Raw genomic sequence first — 16,879 nt, 5'->3', positions numbered from 1 at the left:
ATTGATTAACTGCACATAAAGAGCCAGATTTTACAATATGAGCTAGAAGCGCATGGATATAAAAAATTTTTGAAGTGTGAAAATTTTAAGAAATCTTAATTGCTTGCAATGTAAATCGTGTAGAAAGCCTCAATTATTGCTATGTAGATATAATTTCAAGTATAACTAAAATTTTGTGGTTATTATTGAATAAAATAAAACCATAAACATCATATACTGCTTCTGATAAAGGCAGGCTGATACAGTATCAAAAAATATGTAAACAGGTATTTAAATTTTTTTATAATCAAAAATATGAAATTCATTATTTTTTTATAAGAAAAAAATATATTATTTATTTTAAATAATCTTTATAAAATCATTAATAATATTCTCGATCCTGTTCCAATATACATTTTACTCTGACCATAGATTTCTTTTATTATATTGTAAAATGATATGTGAATTTAATTCTATATGAAAACCTAGAACAAATTGCTAATCGTACCATGAATGTAATTATCACTACACGAATTTGCTGTGTAATCAACGAAACGTAACAAAACAATCGACAAACAAAAGCGACGCCAATTGCAGACGTTATCTAGCTGAATGTATGTCAACAAATGTGTGTATAATTTGGCCGTGTCCATATGCGATAGTATCCCGTTGCGAACAGATAGAAAACAGACGGTGTTCCTCCGTGGCGCTGCGATCCGCCCCAAGGCTAACCAGAGCAAAGATATAGAGATGCGGAATACAATGCGGTCAGTAGAAAGTGAAAGATATCTACAACTATCTTGTTATTAATTCTACCAAAACCAAAATATGCAAAAAAGTGCACTTGCAGGATATCCGGTCGTACAAACGGCAATGTTTAAAATTTATTATCATTATTCATTTAAATATTTGGCATTTGCTTCAAATTTTTGTATGGAAAATTACTGACATTTACCAACTGCGGAGTTAAAACGGAATGATTAAAGTTAGGTTTAAAGATAAAGTAACCGCTTGTCAGTTGCATTTATATAAAGCTTTATATATATGCAACTGACAAGCGGTTACTTTATCTTCAAACACTTTTACTTTACTTTATCTACAAAGCTTGTAGATTGGACTTTTGTGATAAATATCAGTAGAAGGTCATAGATCGGGTAGAACAGATGGCCGCTGGCGCCTTCAGGTTCTGGACTGGAGATCACGGACCGGCAGACGCGGCGTATGACGTCTATACACACACATAGACGATCTCGGCCCGTCTAGCAGGGGACGTCCTAGGGCTGAAGTCATGATAAACCATCCCGTAATTTAAGAACCCGTAACTTGTAAATGGTATTACTAAGGATGTTTCGTATATTTGCCGTTTGTTTTCGGATAAGATGCAAGAGCGAGTGCGTGTGGAGTACAAGGTGCATGCAGTACGCACCGTTGACGACCAGGTGTATCTCTTGGGTCGCGATGCCGAGCCCGTTGTCAGCGACGCACACGTACACGCCCGAGTCGTTCCGGTACAGCGACACGATCTCCAGCGCGCCGTCCGACAGCAGCCTGTAGCGGTCCATTGCGCTGTCGATCTGCCGCGCCAATCACAAACACAAAAATGTTGAAAAAAATTCTGTGTTAAAACAAACCATCACAATAACATTTCTTTGTTTCACAGAAATATGGCAACAATGACATAGTTTAGACATAAGTAACCTCGTTTATTTATAATACTAATGGTCTTCAAACCCTTCTTCGGCTCGATTTTTATCTCTACAATCGTGCCAAAATGACATCATCGCGTTGGACTTTTGAATTTGTTGAATAGCCAAAAGTCGAGGTACGGAGCTGATTCAGGCTAATACGGTAGTTGCGGAACGATATAAGTCGACTTTTTGTCGCTTTTTTCCAAAAAAAGTAACGATTTTTGCACGAAACGAGACTTGAAGAGTATTTAATACATATTTAGTATTTATTTCTTTAAAATCACGATATGTTATTCTATTATTTCGTTGGCAGCTGTATCGCTGTGTTAAAGTTACTGTTACTGATGTCAGAGTCCTTCTCCTTAAATATCAAAATAATTAAGTGATAAATTCAAACCAAAAGACAGTTTCGCTTTTGAATAAAGATCATTTTTTAAAACAAATTTTGGCCAGTGTTGTAATATCGAAAGTATTTATTGAATTGCACTTGAGCTGTAAATAATTTTTGTTGTAAGTTATGAGCGGTCACCGTTATCTCGCCGTGGCGCCACGTGATCTTGGGCGGCGGCATGCCGTAGAACAGGCAGCGCAGGGTCGCCTTGCCGCCCTCCGCGCCCGACACCTCGGGCTCCGTGTCCGTGTTGGCTTGCGGCGCTTGCGGCAGTTCTGTCACCAAATATTTCATTACTCCACACTGTCCGTTAAGCATCTGAAGTTTACTGATTTCACGTAGGATAGGCTACCCACAAATAATTTTTCTTTTAAGTTATTTATATTAGGTATAATTTTAACATTATTAAATATTCGAATTTTAACCGTATTAATTTTTTAAGTTATTTATGTAAAAATAATAGATAACGACGATCGATATAGAAATACTTAATGAAATATTATTAATTTATGATACATTTCTTGTTAAATACTTTGCCAATTATTTGTATTTTGTTATTAAATTAATTGAAACATTAAATGGCTACGAACCTCTTTTAATCATACTTGCACTACCTCTTAAATAGTTACTTACAATACTTGCATTAGACCTTAACTCTCAACGTAACGTTGGGGGCCCCAACTTGAGTTGTCACTCGTAATATATCATAATAGCTGTTTAGCATTTTGACTTAATTCTACCTAAAATTACTGGACGCAGACCGCTTCCAGTATTGATATTGATAGTCTACGTAAGACGGCTGTAGCCGTACTAGGGCTGAAATGATTATGATGATGGTTGGACTGTTGCTCTCCCGGCTAACATTACTACCACCGAAAAACGTTAGCGCTGGAAAAAGTAGCGGAAGAAACTCCAGTGATACATTTTTATCTAGAATGGTCGGTTAGGTTCTTGCTGCTTACCAGACATGTAGAAGGAGGTGGTGCGTGGAGCGGGACTAGAGGCGGTGGCGGCGGGCGCGGTGCACAGCTGGCTGCAGCCGCGCGCACAGCACTTGGCCTCACCGCGGCAGTCCGCGTCGTCGTTGCACTCACGCCGGCAAGACCCATCCAACGGCGCCAATTCCTCCACAGGCGGGCACAAGCCCGTTTTGTTGACTGCACACAAGCAGGAATGTATTTTTCCTCATATAAGTTTATAAAGTCTTTATCGTTTAAAGTGACCACTGGTAAACGTCATGAGAAAAATGCCAGAAAAGTCTAATTTAATATAATCTAGAATCAGATTGAACTTCCCTATAAGACATCTTTTAACTTAAAACTATGAGGGTTCCTAACAAGCCCTTATCTGAGCTCACAACAAACTCAGACGGGTTTATTATAATAGCGTCCATACCTTTATTCATTGCCTTCACAATTATTATTTTCCTACTGTTTCTCAGGTTTTGGCATGTTTAAAAGAAGAGTGTCACAGTGGTAGCTTCTACTTATTAATGCTTAAGTTACCTACCTCCTATTTTCAACTACTTGTAACTTTTTTGCATTTTATACTGAATTAAAACCTTTTTTGTGCTCTTTAAACTTTTATTACAAACATGTGCCATAATTACGTGTACAACGCCATTACAAATTCAGTTTTTTCGGTGATGCATTATTCATTATGCATTTCTCAGTAAACTGACTATATCATTAGTGTATACTGTTTGCCCGTTGGCATTTATACCTTCACATAATTAAAGATAGCAGAGCATTATAGGCACTTTTATCACCTTAATATCTTTCCAGTAACTAAGCTCGGGGAATTGCCCAGGAACCTCGGCAGTAGCTGTTACTTAGCTCCAGGTTCCCAAGACCTATTTTTTCAAAATACGTGGGACTCGATGGGGAAGATGAGAAATCGAGGCAACCAAATTATAAGAAAGCGTTTACACAAATTTATTTTTGTAAACGCTTTCTTATAAAACTTTTGATAGTGAAGACTGAAATTTTTGCTTGACTTCAACTATCAATGTAGACACTTAATAATATTGCTTAACAACAAGCTCAACGACGGATACTTGTAAAAACTTGAATATTCCATTCAGTGCGAGGTGTCGAGGAGATATAAGAATATGGTAGAAACCTAGTTGCAAGAGTTTCACGGGAACCAGCAAAATTTTAAAAATCCTGGGAACCTTTGGACTATATCGACCAAAACACGCCAACAAAGTTAGAAAAATGTAGTAAGAATCAATACCCACCGATGTTACACGAAGCTACATAGCTGATTTCCTGCAACACGGGATCGCGGAACACGGACGGGACACACCGTTCGCCTTCCGCACAGCTCTTGCTGGCGCACGGGTGATCGAGGCACCGGCATCTGTTCGTACAAAATAAGATTTTAAACGTAAATTCAACGGCTGATGTTTGCATGAGCTATGTGCTTGCGCCCACTGCCACTTTACATAAACTTTTTTCAAGCTACCTCATTGGATTTAATTCTTTTGCAATTCTCTACACTTGACTTCGTATCGAGCTTCAAGTTCCGAGCATAGCCCTCTCTATTGATTCCTGGGTGAGCCTTTTTATGAGGCCATCGTATTACCGTGTCAAATTCATAAGTCATCATCGGCAACACACACTATACAAAGATCTTCGGCTTCAGACATTGCGATATTTTGGTTTACTAGCTTCCCGATCGTTATTTGTCCGAGTTGAATTCGGCTAGTGGTCTTTTTCTCCAAAGACTTACCTGGCTAGACGGTTTATGTCAGGTAAATCGATAAATGTGTGTATATACTATGTACTCCTAATACCTTTCGCAGCCATCGTCGCCGGTGTTCCTTTGCATGCCGTAGTAGCACTTGAGGCGCTCGCACTCTTGTCGCAGTGGTGCGCAATCTACCTCCACCTGCACGCAGGCGCAGCGCTCGCAGCCCGTCGCCGTGCGCGTGCGCTGCACTCCGTACGCGCACCGCAGCGACGCGCACTCCGCGTCGAATGCTTCGCACTCAGGCAGCACCTCGTTTGTATCTGCAGACGGAGGACAATTAAGACCTATATATTTTTACATGTGTTAAATTAGCGGGTGGAGTTGAGTTACCACCCGAGCACGTACCTTTTCCCTAAAAGCGAGATGAATGTGGTATCAGAAGGTGGGATCGAGAAGGTGCATTCACATATTTACAAAGACTTTATTAATTTACGCGGCCCTAACATACCTCATACCTTCATACAGTCCGTACAACACACATTACGTAGCGTCCGAATAATTTAACAAAAGAATACTGTGTCCGTACTCGGTAGCAAAAGAGAGCATGAACTTCATCTTAATTTGTATTAAAACCAATAAACAAACAAAAATAATGATTCTTTTAAATAGTTTTTTCTAAGCGCCATCAAAAAATCCAGACAAATTTGAATATGTACTTATATATAGACCACAGCCAGATTCGTAATGCTGAATCTTGAGAAAAACCAGATCTCTGTCAAAATCAATATGATAAAAATATCCGGTTATCTCATATATAATCTGAAATACTAATAAAAACTACTAATAAAAAAAATATATTTCATAATTTTTTACTTTCATGATTTCGTCTAAGCCCTTCTATGCCACCCTATAAGAGACTCGACGGAGGTCTACGTTAACATGACACAAAATGGGAGTTCATAATTTTTTAAGAATTAAAATTTAGGCTTGATTTTGCTTATCAATGTGCGCAAATAATACTTTACGAAGCTCAGCATCTTTTACTTATATATTTTCACATTTTTTCACACCAGTGTTTCGCAACATGGGCCTCAGGAGAGCAATTTGATTATCAAGGGGGGCAATTCGAAAATAGACTAGAAACATGTAATATTGCAAAAAAAATAGTCGACATTGAAAAATTTACACAAGAACATGCTTTACAACATAATCGATCTCCCAATTTTTCTATGCAAAAGATTCAAAAACCATGTAAAGTGATACAAAATATTTACAAACATTCGTATTTATGTGCCATAAAAGATACTATTATATATTGTCTATACAAATACTGACCTGTGATTGTACATGATAACACTTAAGTAATTTTTCCAAAACGGTTATTGATTAACGTTAGTTCACAGTGCAAAGGGAAAGAACAAAGCGTGCAGAAGCGGTGGTGAGGGAAGCAGCCGACAATGACGGCAATCCGAGTTGACAACACGCACCGAGTGTGCCAGGAGCCAATGCTAGTGCACTAGCGCTAGTCCCGGCACGCAGTCGAAGCTATAGTTCATTCGCGTTAAAAATGCTGTTCAACCTTGTTCGCAGACCTAGTCACGTCACGTAACCAATCAAATAGCTGGGCACAAAGGTTCAAAATATGTTAACTGATCATTGTTGTGTTTTGAGTTTCTAATTAGTAACGATTTGATTAGTTACGTAGCGTAGCAAGATCGGCGGACAATGAAGACGATTAGCAGTAATTTTTAACGCGAACGAACTATAGGTAAAGCGATAAAGTACCAGCGGTGGGTGTAATCTTGCAGACGTCCGCGCACTCCTCGTAGGAGACAAAGTTGTTGAGGTTGCCCTCGCAGCCGAAGTAGATGAAGGAGAGGCAGTCGCCATAGGTGGTGCTGTAGTGCCAGCGACGAGCCGGTTGTCCGCACGCGTATGAGCCCATCGACACCGGCTGCAGGCACGAAGCGTCTGCCCCCGCCACCCAATCACCGGTTAGTCACCCCCGAAACCAGTTAGTCTACCTCGACATGCAACCTCGCTCCCAGGTATATAAGTCGTAAAAGATGTTTGTTATTTAATACTACTAATGTTATTATTAATAATCAACGTGCGGTTCTGGCTCAATAAAAAATAAGGATTGTAATGTCATTGAAATTAAAATGTTACCTAGTTTTAATTAATCATTAGTAATATTATATAATCTGTTATATCTAATCTATATCGCAATGGAACACATTTCGAGTTTTCTGAAATGTTGATGTTTACAAAGTTTAGTAATTTTTTTGCATATTGTATATCAATAAATTTTCTATCTAGTTAACTATTATTGAAAAATGTAGTTTACTATTTAAGCCACTGTTTATTTATGAAAAATAAATAACGGTAATGAAATTAGTTAAACGTAAAAAGTTTTGATTACCATTGGTAATTAAATTAAAACAATAAAAAAGGTAACTATTAAAAAGTGTAATGAAATTATATATCTAAAAGTATATTTTTTTAAAAATCTTTTGTAAAGACATCATTTCATTATAGCAATGAGTTTTAGTAAAATTTGAATAATGTAATACATTAAGTTTGTTATACGTATATTATATGCTTATTTAAAGTATAAAAGATAATGAAGTAATTCTAACTAGAAGCCATATAAGTTGCAAGTAGTGATTTAGGCGAATAGTTTTGTTAGTCTCGAAGGTTCGGAGTGTGTACGTACCGGGTCCAGTGGATCCGCAGGTTTCCTCGCACTCGGCGACGGAGGAGAATCGGTTAGGTCCTCCTAGGCAGCCGCCGTAAGCGAACGGCTGGCAACGCCCTGTGTCCGCGTCCCAATATACCTTCATGATGCCAGTCTCCAGACACGGGCCGGGGTCCAGTCGAGAACCGCACACGTCTGGTATGCGAATGTAAGTTAAACATGCGATTCGCTCTATGCCAATATATAATTAAATAAAGAAAATAAAATAAGCCAAGAATAACAGTTACAGTTAAACTTATTTTATTTTATGATAAAGTGTGGTGTATATGTGCAACAATTATAATACATTAAATCTTAATTAATAAGAGTAATATAAACGGTAGAAGACGATAGTTCCTTGCCCGCTTAACCACGCATTCTTAGTGCGCGAAATGAATAACGGACAGTTAATAAAAAAATATGTACTACAATGTTTTACCTTTTTAATGCTACACTATTTAATACATACGCTACGTTTAACTCATTATTTGTTTGTCATTAGATGATAAGATTTCTACAACAGCATGTCCTTAAAAAAATGCCTCCCCTAAAGTTTTTCATTCCTCTCTGTTTCTCCCGATTCTTATACATTTATATAAGAAATAAAACGGTAGTACCTTTCATTTGTGGTAAATTTTACACGCTATTATCCAATCAATATCACAGAAAACTTTAAAATAGTTAAACAATTCATAAACTTAGTTTTGTATGATTACAATAGGTGGTACGCACCCAGCCCCTTGAAAGCGCCGCACCGTCTCTCGCACTCTTCCTCGCTGCGGTAGGAGTTCTCGTACCGGCAGTTGCCGATCTCTGCGCGCAAGCAAGCGCCACGTGAGGCCTCGTAGTAGTAGACCGTAGCGTTGGCACCACACGGCGCCAGAGACGCCGGAGGTCGACATGCTGGTTCCTGAAGCTGCGAGGCAGTAGACAATGTATCTGTAGCTACCACACTTAAACCTAAATGCTAGTTCGCGAGTCTTGACCGACGTCAAACATTAAACAAAAACAGAATTATCGTCTTGTTGACAGAGATTCTCAAGGTCAAGGAAAGTCGTATGCGAGCAGCGCAAGACACAGTGACGATCTTTGGGGGAGGCCTTTACCTTTCAGTGGGTCTATCGTTTGACATGATGACGATGATAATGATTGATAGCCGTCGGACTTCGAGTATTGGCCTAATTGCCAAAGCACTCGTGCACGCCCGAAATTGGGAAACTCTCAAGATATTATTCCTGTAGGTGTATAAATAGCCGTGTAAATTTGACGAATATATCACTACGTAATAGTGTTCCAGAAAAGCTAGGCGCTTTATTTCAAACAACAGTCATTTAATTTAGTATGGAGCCTATAACCTTTGTACTCTTAAATATTTCTTTCTTTTTTCATACCATTTTCCACTAAGAATCATTTATAGTATGTACTCGTATCATAGCGTGTATACCAGAAAAGATCAATTTGTTAGAAACCAGAATCAAGAACTGAACCTTTCTGTAACGACATTCTAGAATAAAACTACAAGTTTTCCCCATGCGCTCCTGATATGAGGAGAGCCCACAACAAACTCAGAAGGGTATAAATTTGATCACCCACACCATAGGGCGTACATTACTAGATATAGAAGCTCGTCTATGGATTTTCATTAGGACTGCTCGGACGCGAACAGCGTCTAGCATCTTCTAACAACTTTGGGGATGGACTTCTTAAATGACTTCTTAGAACTTGATAAATACTGGAACTTTTTAAAATCTGCCTTGTTTTAATTTCGTCATAAAATATTATTACTTTTTTATTATTTTAAACATATTTGCCATGTCTGGCTTTTGGTTTCCAGATACAACTTTGATGTTTTACCAGATTGAGAGGCAGCCGATCTCTTGGGACACCAGAAACAAGCTTCCAAGTGTACCAGGAACAGGTACCCTCGAGAGGGGAAGCAAACATTAATTTACGGAATAACTCAGAACATTTATATTTTTGATTGTTTCGAGAAGAGGAAATCAAAGAAACGTAAATTATGTGTCAAATAATAAATAGTGGATAAGCACACCAGGACCTTCTCACGGTGGTCAAAAATTAATGGTTGCTGGCTACTTCTAGCCTATTCTATTGGAAATCTGCAGATAAAGATTATGTCGGCAAACGTCCTTTTGCTGAAATTATGAAGATTACAAAGAATCGCAAATCATCTGGATCATGTTTGAATATGTAACATCGTATTTTTGGTGATACTTACTACCGCCTCCGTAGTGATGGTAGCAACTGTCGTTGGAGATGTGGTAGTGGTCGTGGTCGTGCTCGGCGTGGTGGGGGCGATGGTCGCAGGAGCAACGGTAGTAGTGGGAGGTAATGGACGCTTTTTGCATCTTCCCTCGCAGTCTTCCTTTGTATCGAATCTAGTAAAAAGTATCTCAGTGTGAATAATATTACAATATAACTTTTATAACATACTACACATGAAACCAGCGCATAAACAATAAATAATGACGTGTATGTTATATACATGATGATTGGTTTTAGGTGTAAAAGCTTTAAGGGCTTCGATAACTCAATAGGTAGGTTTAAATTCCAATCTCAACATTATCAGTTATCTTTTGCATATGAATTTTTTTTTCCTTTAAAGTTTGAAAGCGATATCTGTGAAAGTTATACAGAGTGATTGTAAATATGTTTAATAAAATAATTAACAGTGAATGAGTGATACATTCATTCTTTTAAATTTCAACACTTATACCAGTCACATTGTATAAAATGAACTTGGCCAAATTCAGTAAAAACTAAAATTAAATTTAATTCCTTCATAATGACGTTTTTCATTTTAAAGCTGTCAGGTATCTAAAACAGTCTGCAACTAATATTATACATTCATACCTTTAAAGCTTTTATATTAATAATCAATCAACTTACATACAGCATTTTTCGAAAAAGGAAGTAAAAAAATCTCTTCTACTATATACCTGTTGTCGTTGCCATTGCAGCCTCCGTAGACGAACTGGTTACAGTCGTCTCGTTCTTCATCATAGTACCACATGGGCAGGTACGCCAGGCAGTTGCCAGGCTCTGGTCGCTGCTTACACGGGTCTGCCAAGGAATAAAAACAATCCAATTTTTTTAAAAAGCACTTTAATGAATTATAATGTAAAAGATAAATTGAAACGAAGCAAATTTATTTATTTTTTTCTTTTTAGGCTCTGCTAAAACAATCATAAAATGTATATTCAAATATTTATTTATACATGGTGTTATTGCACCCAGTTTTCTATATGTTCATTATATGGAGAATAACCTTGCAAGAAACTAGACAGTTACTTTTTTCAACAACAATTTCATAAATTATTTATGTAAAAATAAAATAATCATTTTACGTTAAAATCAGCATGATACTAATCCCAGGTATATTTTTGTCTCTTTCATAATTTAATTTACAGTAATCTTAAAGAGGATGCTCCGTAAATTAATATCAATTAGTTAATAGTGTAGGTAACACAAGTAAATTAATTAAAATTTCTATAGAATGAAGAAAATGTTTATAGTGTAAAATGGGTAGGTTACCAGTCTCAGGCCTGCAGACTTGTTCGCATTCCTCGAAAGTGGAGAAGCGGTTGGGTCCGCCGTGGCAGCCGCCATAGAGGAATTCTTGGCAGCGGCTGTAGGCCGCGTCGAAGTAGAACTTGGACTCGAACGAACGGCACGGACCTGGGTCCACTGGGTATCGGCATACGTCTGTTCGGGAAAGTTCATATGTTAGTGACTTTTAAATTCAGAAAACGTTTTACAATTACTTATTTAAACTTGTTAGCTACTTTCAAATCACCAGTAATCCAAGTCTTTTAAAATATATTTATAATTCGCATTTAATAAAATATTCCTTTTTCCTAACTTTGCTCATGCTGCACTAAATATTACAGTTCGCATGCAGAAATCCAAAATTCTGTGTAATAATTATATATGTTACACAATATCTAACGATACTTCCAACTGAGCCAGTTCTTAAAAGGTAAAAATACTTATTTTCCGACAAAAGGCACTACGGTTATACTGACTTTGATGGTCATACCCAACATGTGACCTTGACTTCAGTAAGAGAGTACTAAATAAATCGTACGTATGGTTTAATGCTCTTCATCTTATTATTTCAAATATTATTTGGAGATTTTTATGGCAATATTTACTTTGGAAGTTGAATAGAAGAGAAATCAAAGATCGTACCGTTTTTAAAGATTTTTTTTATTTAATTTTTTCCTTGCATTAATCTATGTTAATATTCGATTAAATTACAAATCGGTTTGAGTTTAGATAGAGATACGTCTTGCGAATGCCTAGATCATTACTGTTTCTAGTGATACTGTACAGTGCAGCAACGCCTTGCAGATGTAGCGCAGGAGAACCTCCCAGACGTTTGAGTTTTTTTGTCTAACAGAGTTCTTTGAGTAATGTCGCAATTGTTGGAATCATTTGTATATAAATTACTACCGCGGGGTCAAAACAGCTATTGAATTTTGACAATACAAGCATTCCATATGAAACAGCTATAAAGCTTATTCACACAACAGAGATAACACTAGCAATCTTATTAGATTATATATTTAAACTGTACACACAATACTTTTTAGAGTTGATTTATTCTTGTGCGTTCAAGCCCCAATTTGAATACGGACGCCATCAGTAAGATAATCGCTGCCTTTGTTTTTGGTTAAAATTATAATTAGTATACGATTTGAAATAGTCTATATTATTATTATGTATTATATAATAGGCACCACATTGATCACTCATAGCTTAAACTTTCCTCACCATTAAGAAGAGATAAATGCACGGGTAGTCTCTTACCTTGACCCGCATAATGCGTATTCGTGTTTTATTTCAATTCCAATAGGATACATACTATACTATTAGACGGCTATTACTTTAATTTGTTGAGCTTACCGATGTTGCGGAAAGCACCACAACTCCTCTCGCAGGCCTCTTGTGATTGGAATACGCCAGTGTATCGACACTCGGCGCCAGTCTCCTGGTTCTGGTGCGACACGCACTGCCGGCTGCTGTCCAGGAACCAAACCGTGCTCGCGCCTGTGCACTCCTCCAGGATCGGAGATACTTGGCAGTTTTGCGGTATCGTTTCGATCTAAAGACAGTGAGTAATCGGTCAATCGATATCAGGGTAGTGTGAGTCGTGTCGGTGATTAATTGTGGGATTACGAAGTAAACAACATTATTGTAATCTTTATGTTTCAAATTTAAGGATGCAGATGCTATTAAAGTTGTTACACTCAACGTAGCACAGTGTTCGACTAGCGAAAGGTCAATGAACCGCATTTCACGTTCCGACACATTCTTGAGTAAGTTCTCTTCATCTAAATTGGCTACTTCTTAGGTCCTCTACTGCTAAAGTTTTCCACTCTTAAAAAGTACTGAACAATAGTCTATTCGAGTAAAGAATGCAGCGAATTATCATTCTAGTGTTTGTTAGCCACAAAAATATTTTTGTATTATGTGCATAATATACATATATATACGAGTATATCGAGGGAAACTATATGCGACTGGATGCTTCCTTAGAAGTTATAGGTAGTAGTAGATACGAAACTGTACGTAATACCAATTACGTCATCGATATAGGATATTATCTAGGAATAACTTTATATACAAGGTTAGATTGTTGTTTATATGAAAGATACATAAAACCTCACATCTCTTTATTCTAATAAGTGGGTGGTTTGGTAGATAAAAATGTATGCATTGAGGAATCATAAAAAATACAACAGTACTAAATATGTAATTTATATCATGGAACGTAAGGGAGTATTAAATAAATTACCATGGCAGCAATTGTGGTGGTAGGTGTGGTACTTTGTGTAGTGAAGACTAATGTGGTAGTGGTGTCTGCTACTGCACCAGTTTTGCATCGTCGCTCGCATGCTTCCAAGCTCTCGAAGCTGAAAAATTAAGACCACCGTCATGCTGGACATAGGCTTATCCTATAGATTTCAGTTGGAAGCGGCCTGCATCCAATGTTTTCCAACGACCTTCGCATGGTCATCTCCATCTTCTTGGCGAACATCCTATGCTCCGCTTACCGGTGTGTGGTCTTAAGGTATGTATACATGTATTTATAATGTATGCATTTTATTATAAATTTGTCATTTTTGAAAAAAATTTATTAAAGTCATTCACAGAAATAAATGAAACGCGTTAAAAATTTAAGCAATTAGTGTCGCATGGATCAATTAATCAAGATAAAATATAAACGACCTATATGTTCATGGTTTCTAGAAATATTGAATAACTAAATCACAATATAGAACGAGCTCCCCGAGAAGACTAAATTAACTAGGACTCATAGATAGCTTATAGAAGGGACATACAAATTGGTACAAATAGAGAACAAATACGTTTAAAAAATCAATGAATGACATGGCATAAGAATAAAATAAATTTTCTGTCAGTAATTTAGCGCTGAAAATTTTAGCTCATATGTATTTTGTAATTACATAGTTTCCTGGCATAAGTAATTAAAATCAATTAAAAAAATATTCTCACCGATTTTCGTTGCCTTCACAGCCACCGTAAGTGAATTGACTACACGAATCGGAGGCCGGGTCGTAGAACCAGCGCATCAGCGACTCGTCGCACGGGCCCGCACGCATTGGAAATTGGCAAATATTGGCGGTGGATGCCTCGGGTCCGAAACGGCTCTCCACTGAAATATATACACAATACTAATAATGAGAGAATTCTTCTATTTTTCTTCCAAATAATTACACAGTCTAATAACATTTTGGTCCAAATCTGACTTCGTTCATCCCTGTTTCCCTGTCCAAAGCATTATGCTTTGAATCAAACTTCTCCTCTGAATATCAGAGTTAGCAAATCGTTAAAAGTACAAAAGTAAGTTTGTGACGTGTTGGCGGTAGAATCGTCTTGACTTTTTAATTGTGAATATATTATACTTAGGTATGACATTTATACACCTGCTTACTAGATACCTCTGCACCGCGTTGTGTTGAAAGGCAGAAAAAGCCTTTAAAGCAAGGATCTCAAACTCAAAGGCTATCTTGGGTCAAATAAACAAAGCTTTGCCTACGGTGGACCGTAAAAAAATCTACGCTCATACAAAAAACTATTTATAATTTCATTACATTGCGATATATATATATATATATATATATATATAAAGTAAAATTATTCATTACTTCCTAATATTTGACATCTCTTATATGGAAAGAAAAACATTAAAAGATATCAAAAAGAAAGATGTTCCTATTTTGGTAGAAATTTTATTGGCAGGGACTACTAAAATTGACTCAAAGGATATACTGGCTAAGATGCAAATGTTCAGCTCGGGCCGCGCGTTTAATACCCCCTTTAATAAGGCAAATATCCTATAAGGCAAATAAATAAATATATAAACACAATATCAAAGTCACACAGTTTTTTCCGGTCCCTTGAAATTTGGATTGAAACTTACATTGTTCGTCGGGACAGTAGTAATTACAGTACTCCTGCGTGGGGAAGTTGTTGCGGTTGCCGCCGCAGCCGCCATACATGAAGGCAGTGCAGGTTCCCAGTGATGCGTCGTAGCCCCAGCGACTCTCCAGCTGCTCACACGGGCCAGGATCCAGCGCCATTGAGCAGAAGTCTGGGCAAAAGTAGTTTTCAAAGCTAAATATTTAGCGGTCTAAAGTAGTATATTGCTGCATATTAACTTCTATAAAGATATGTTTTATTTATTATACCTGTTCTTTATAATAAAAAATTAATAGTATTTGCAAAAATGTTCATTTTATACTTTGAAATAATAATTTATTTATATACTTAAAATATTTTCGTTCACTTCTGTACACATCACGCTAGCTAAAATGTATATCGAGGTAAACGTATAGCTTGTTTTCTGTCAATTAATGTATAATATATTAAAAAACGTTGGAAAAGGAGTTTCAGAATTATTTGTTTTTGCATTCAAATATTATAAAAAAATATATATTAATTTAACATTTTACAGTGATACAGATAAACCTTGAAAGCTTTTCGCTGACATATAAGCTAAACATTCATTCCGTTAAATGTTTTATATTTATGTGATGTTTGTACTCACCAGGTCTTTGTGAAGATGGCGGCGCAGTTTGTGCAGTTTGTGTAATTTGTGCCGGCTGCGTAGGTTGTGTGGGTAGTACGGTGGTAGACACGGGTGCGTCAGAGCAACGCGCTTCGCATTGTTGCTGGGTGTCGAATCGGTTACCGTTGCCTCCACACCCACCATAATAGAATAATCGGCATCTATGGAAGGAGTGACGCAGCTCATATATAGTTCGCCCGTTTTTAAAATGCAGTTAATCATTATTGCCCGCTGGACTAGCCACTTCCTATAACTTATCAAATCGTTTCTTATTTTAAAAAAATTCTTAAGTTAAGTGACACGGTGATCAATTGAAGACATATATTCCAATGCAACGGTTGTGTCAAATAATTTAATTGGCATTAAATTGCCTTGTGTTACTATATGTATAGTAAGCGATATCTATTATGGTACAAAGATATTTTTAATCCTAGTTTTTACCATTTCCCACAAGATTTTTACTTTCAAGGTTTATATAGTCTGAGTTATTTGATATATAGTATTAACATCCTGTTTCTTAAAATTCAATAGCTTAGATCACGTATATAAAAACAGACATCGAGAAATAACTACATTTATAAGCAAAATATTTGTTAGACTGGAAAGTAATGTCGTTTCTGTCGACATATTTTACAGAAAAGCCGAATGATTTTTACCGCACGGGCATTGAAAATTTGTATACGAGATGACAAAAGGTTGTTGATAACGAAGGCAAATATATTGTTAACTATAAATAAAAACTTGTTAAAAATGTAGTCGTGTGAACTTAACTTAAGAAAGCGACATTAGTTTCCAGTCCCCCTAATATAAACGATTAGGTACTGCCTAGGCGAGGTCAAATAAAAAATGAGGCGATATGCGCAAAGAACCAAAGCCACCGATGTAGCTTGAAGAATTGCTAATCTGAAGTGATCCATCGTTCGTGCAATGTTCTTTAGTGGTGAATACCAGTCGGTAGACGACGTAGTTAAGGTCGAGGGAATTCATTGGATACGTGCAGTGCAAAACACCTGATCATGGCTATCTTTGGTAGTGGTAGAAACAGAAATTTTTAATCACCTGTTAATGGAAGTATCGAAGAACCATTTTTCCGCATAGTCCGCACAATCGCCGGTCTCCGCGGGGAGTATGCATAAATCTTTCTCTGCAAATTATGAATATATAAATTAGATTGAAACTATGATGAAAAACATTGCTTTTCAAGAAGCGAAGTTATCTTCGGCAGTGAGCGCATCATGTCTTTACACAAAATTTAGTAGCAGCATTCCATCTAT

The 16,879-nt window shown here is 37.0% G+C and overlaps 1 protein-coding gene across 1 annotated transcript in view; it reads right to left on the bottom strand.

The window, feature by feature from the left end:
- Nucleotides 1-16,879, bottom strand: part of Ppn (Papilin) — a 134,696-nt gene that overhangs the window by 7,773 nt on the left and 110,044 nt on the right. Inside the window, exons 34-50 of the mRNA XM_068763219.1 lie at nucleotides 16,665-16,749; nucleotides 15,585-15,766; nucleotides 14,958-15,128; nucleotides 14,030-14,189; nucleotides 13,308-13,425; nucleotides 12,416-12,614; nucleotides 11,042-11,212; nucleotides 10,447-10,570; nucleotides 9,726-9,885; nucleotides 8,222-8,405; nucleotides 7,469-7,645; nucleotides 6,538-6,723; nucleotides 4,856-5,072; nucleotides 4,298-4,419; nucleotides 3,021-3,215; nucleotides 2,197-2,333; nucleotides 1,406-1,553 (exon numbers count right to left, since the gene is read on the bottom strand). Of these exons, the coding sequence (XP_068619320.1) occupies nucleotides 1,406-1,553; nucleotides 2,197-2,333; nucleotides 3,021-3,215; nucleotides 4,298-4,419; nucleotides 4,856-5,072; nucleotides 6,538-6,723; nucleotides 7,469-7,645; nucleotides 8,222-8,405; nucleotides 9,726-9,885; nucleotides 10,447-10,570; nucleotides 11,042-11,212; nucleotides 12,416-12,614; nucleotides 13,308-13,425; nucleotides 14,030-14,189; nucleotides 14,958-15,128; nucleotides 15,585-15,766; nucleotides 16,665-16,749 (2,736 nt within the window). The remainder of the gene's footprint in view (nucleotides 1-1,405; nucleotides 1,554-2,196; nucleotides 2,334-3,020; nucleotides 3,216-4,297; nucleotides 4,420-4,855; nucleotides 5,073-6,537; nucleotides 6,724-7,468; nucleotides 7,646-8,221; nucleotides 8,406-9,725; nucleotides 9,886-10,446; nucleotides 10,571-11,041; nucleotides 11,213-12,415; nucleotides 12,615-13,307; nucleotides 13,426-14,029; nucleotides 14,190-14,957; nucleotides 15,129-15,584; nucleotides 15,767-16,664; nucleotides 16,750-16,879) is intronic.

Source organism: Battus philenor, unplaced genomic scaffold, assembly GCF_028537555.1.
Source record: "Battus philenor isolate CCGP_79_NKW_IND1 unplaced genomic scaffold, ilBatPhil1.0.hap1 SCAF_17, whole genome shotgun sequence".
NCBI lineage: Eukaryota > Metazoa > Arthropoda > Insecta > Lepidoptera > Papilionidae > Battus > Battus philenor.
The sequence above is the reverse complement of the archived record's forward strand: the minus strand, read 5'-3'. Positions and strand labels throughout refer to the sequence as shown.